The following is a 1287-nucleotide window of genomic DNA, read 5'->3' on the forward strand; positions in this document are numbered from 1 at the left end:
CTACAAATCTCCCTGTAAAACAAGAGAAGAGAACTCCGAGGCCTTGAGCCCTGTGCTGCTGCGTTGCTGCTGCTGCTGCAGCAGCAGCAGAAGCTCCGCGGCGCTCGTGCTGCAGCTGTCCATACACCTGAAAGCTGTTACCTTGCGAGAGAGACGAGAAGTATACTTTATTTTAAACATAGTTGGTCTGGAGAGGCAGGGGATACCTTGCTGCTCGCTGCTTGTTGCTGCAGCGGCTTGTAGGGCCGCACCTGCTGCTGCAGCAGAGCAGAGAAAACTCCGCTCAGACAACGCCGCAGCTCCGCTGCTGCTGCTGCTGCTGCTGCTGCTGCTGCTGCATTGGCGGCGTTGAAGATGCAGACACCGCAGCCCCCACCCTTCCCGCCGGATGCGGCGTACGCAGACTTGCCGCTGCTGTTCCCTCCCCTTGAGCTGCACCCTGGCTTTGCTGCAGCAGCTGGGGAGCCTCTCCTGCGGTCAACAAGACAAGCTGCTGCTGCTGCTGCTGCTGGTGGTGGTGGTGCTGCTGCTGCTGCTGTCCCTACTGGCCCTGAGGCGGCTGCTGCTGCTGCCGCTTCGGGACTCAGGCACCAGCTGCTGCAGCGCATGCAGCAGCTGTCGGCTCTCCAGCAACTCATGGCTGTAGAGCAGCAGCTCACTCTCTACCAGCGGCCGGGGGAGCAGCCTGTTGGTTCTTCTCTCTCTAGGGGTCAGCAGAACGCTGCAGCAGCAGCAGCAGCAGCAGCTGCTGCTGCTGCTGGCGCTGCAACAACTGCAGCACCGGCACCAGCAGCAACTGCACCGCCGGCACCAGCTGCTGATGCAGCAGCAGCAACTGCAGCACCAGCATTGGCAGCAACTGCAGCAGCACCAGCTGCTGATGCTGCGAACACTGCACGCTCAACAGCTGCAGCAGCTCCCAGGGCAGCTCCAGGTGCTGCTACGGGCCCAACTGAAGCTGCTGCAGCAGGAAGAGAAGCATCCGAGCCAGCAGCAGCAGCAGCAACACCAGCAGCAGCAGCAACACCAGCAGCAGCAGCAGCAGCAGCAGTTGAGCCAGCTGCTGACTCTAGTTCTTCCTTGTCTGGGTACCCTCACATGCTGAAGGGGCCCCCTCCAGGTCAGGGGCCCCCAGCCACACAACGTTCCGAAGGAGCCCCTCGATGGGCCCCCCAGGGGGCCCCCCAGGGGGGCCCCCAGGGGGGCCCCCAGGGGGCCCCCCAAGGCGCCTTGCAGGGGGCCCCTCGGGGGGCCCTAGAAGCGTCTATGTGGCTGCAGCGGCACACG

The 1287-nt window shown here is 63.6% G+C and overlaps 1 protein-coding gene across 1 annotated transcript in view; it reads left to right on the top strand.

The window, feature by feature from the left end:
- Nucleotides 1–354: 354 nt before the first annotated feature.
- EMH_0025920 (uncharacterized protein) overlaps nt 355–1287 on the top strand; it is a gene marked incomplete at both ends in the record, with an annotated part of 1864 nt that continues 931 nt past the window's right edge. Inside the window, one exon of the mRNA XM_013502538.1 lies at nt 355–1120. Within this exon, the coding sequence (XP_013357992.1) occupies nt 355–1120 (766 nt within the window). The remainder of the gene's footprint in view (nt 1121–1287) is intronic.

This window comes from Eimeria mitis, genomic scaffold, assembly GCF_000499745.2.
Source record: "Eimeria mitis Houghton genomic scaffold, Emh_scaff948, whole genome shotgun sequence".
Taxonomy (NCBI): domain Eukaryota; phylum Apicomplexa; class Conoidasida; order Eucoccidiorida; family Eimeriidae; genus Eimeria; species Eimeria mitis.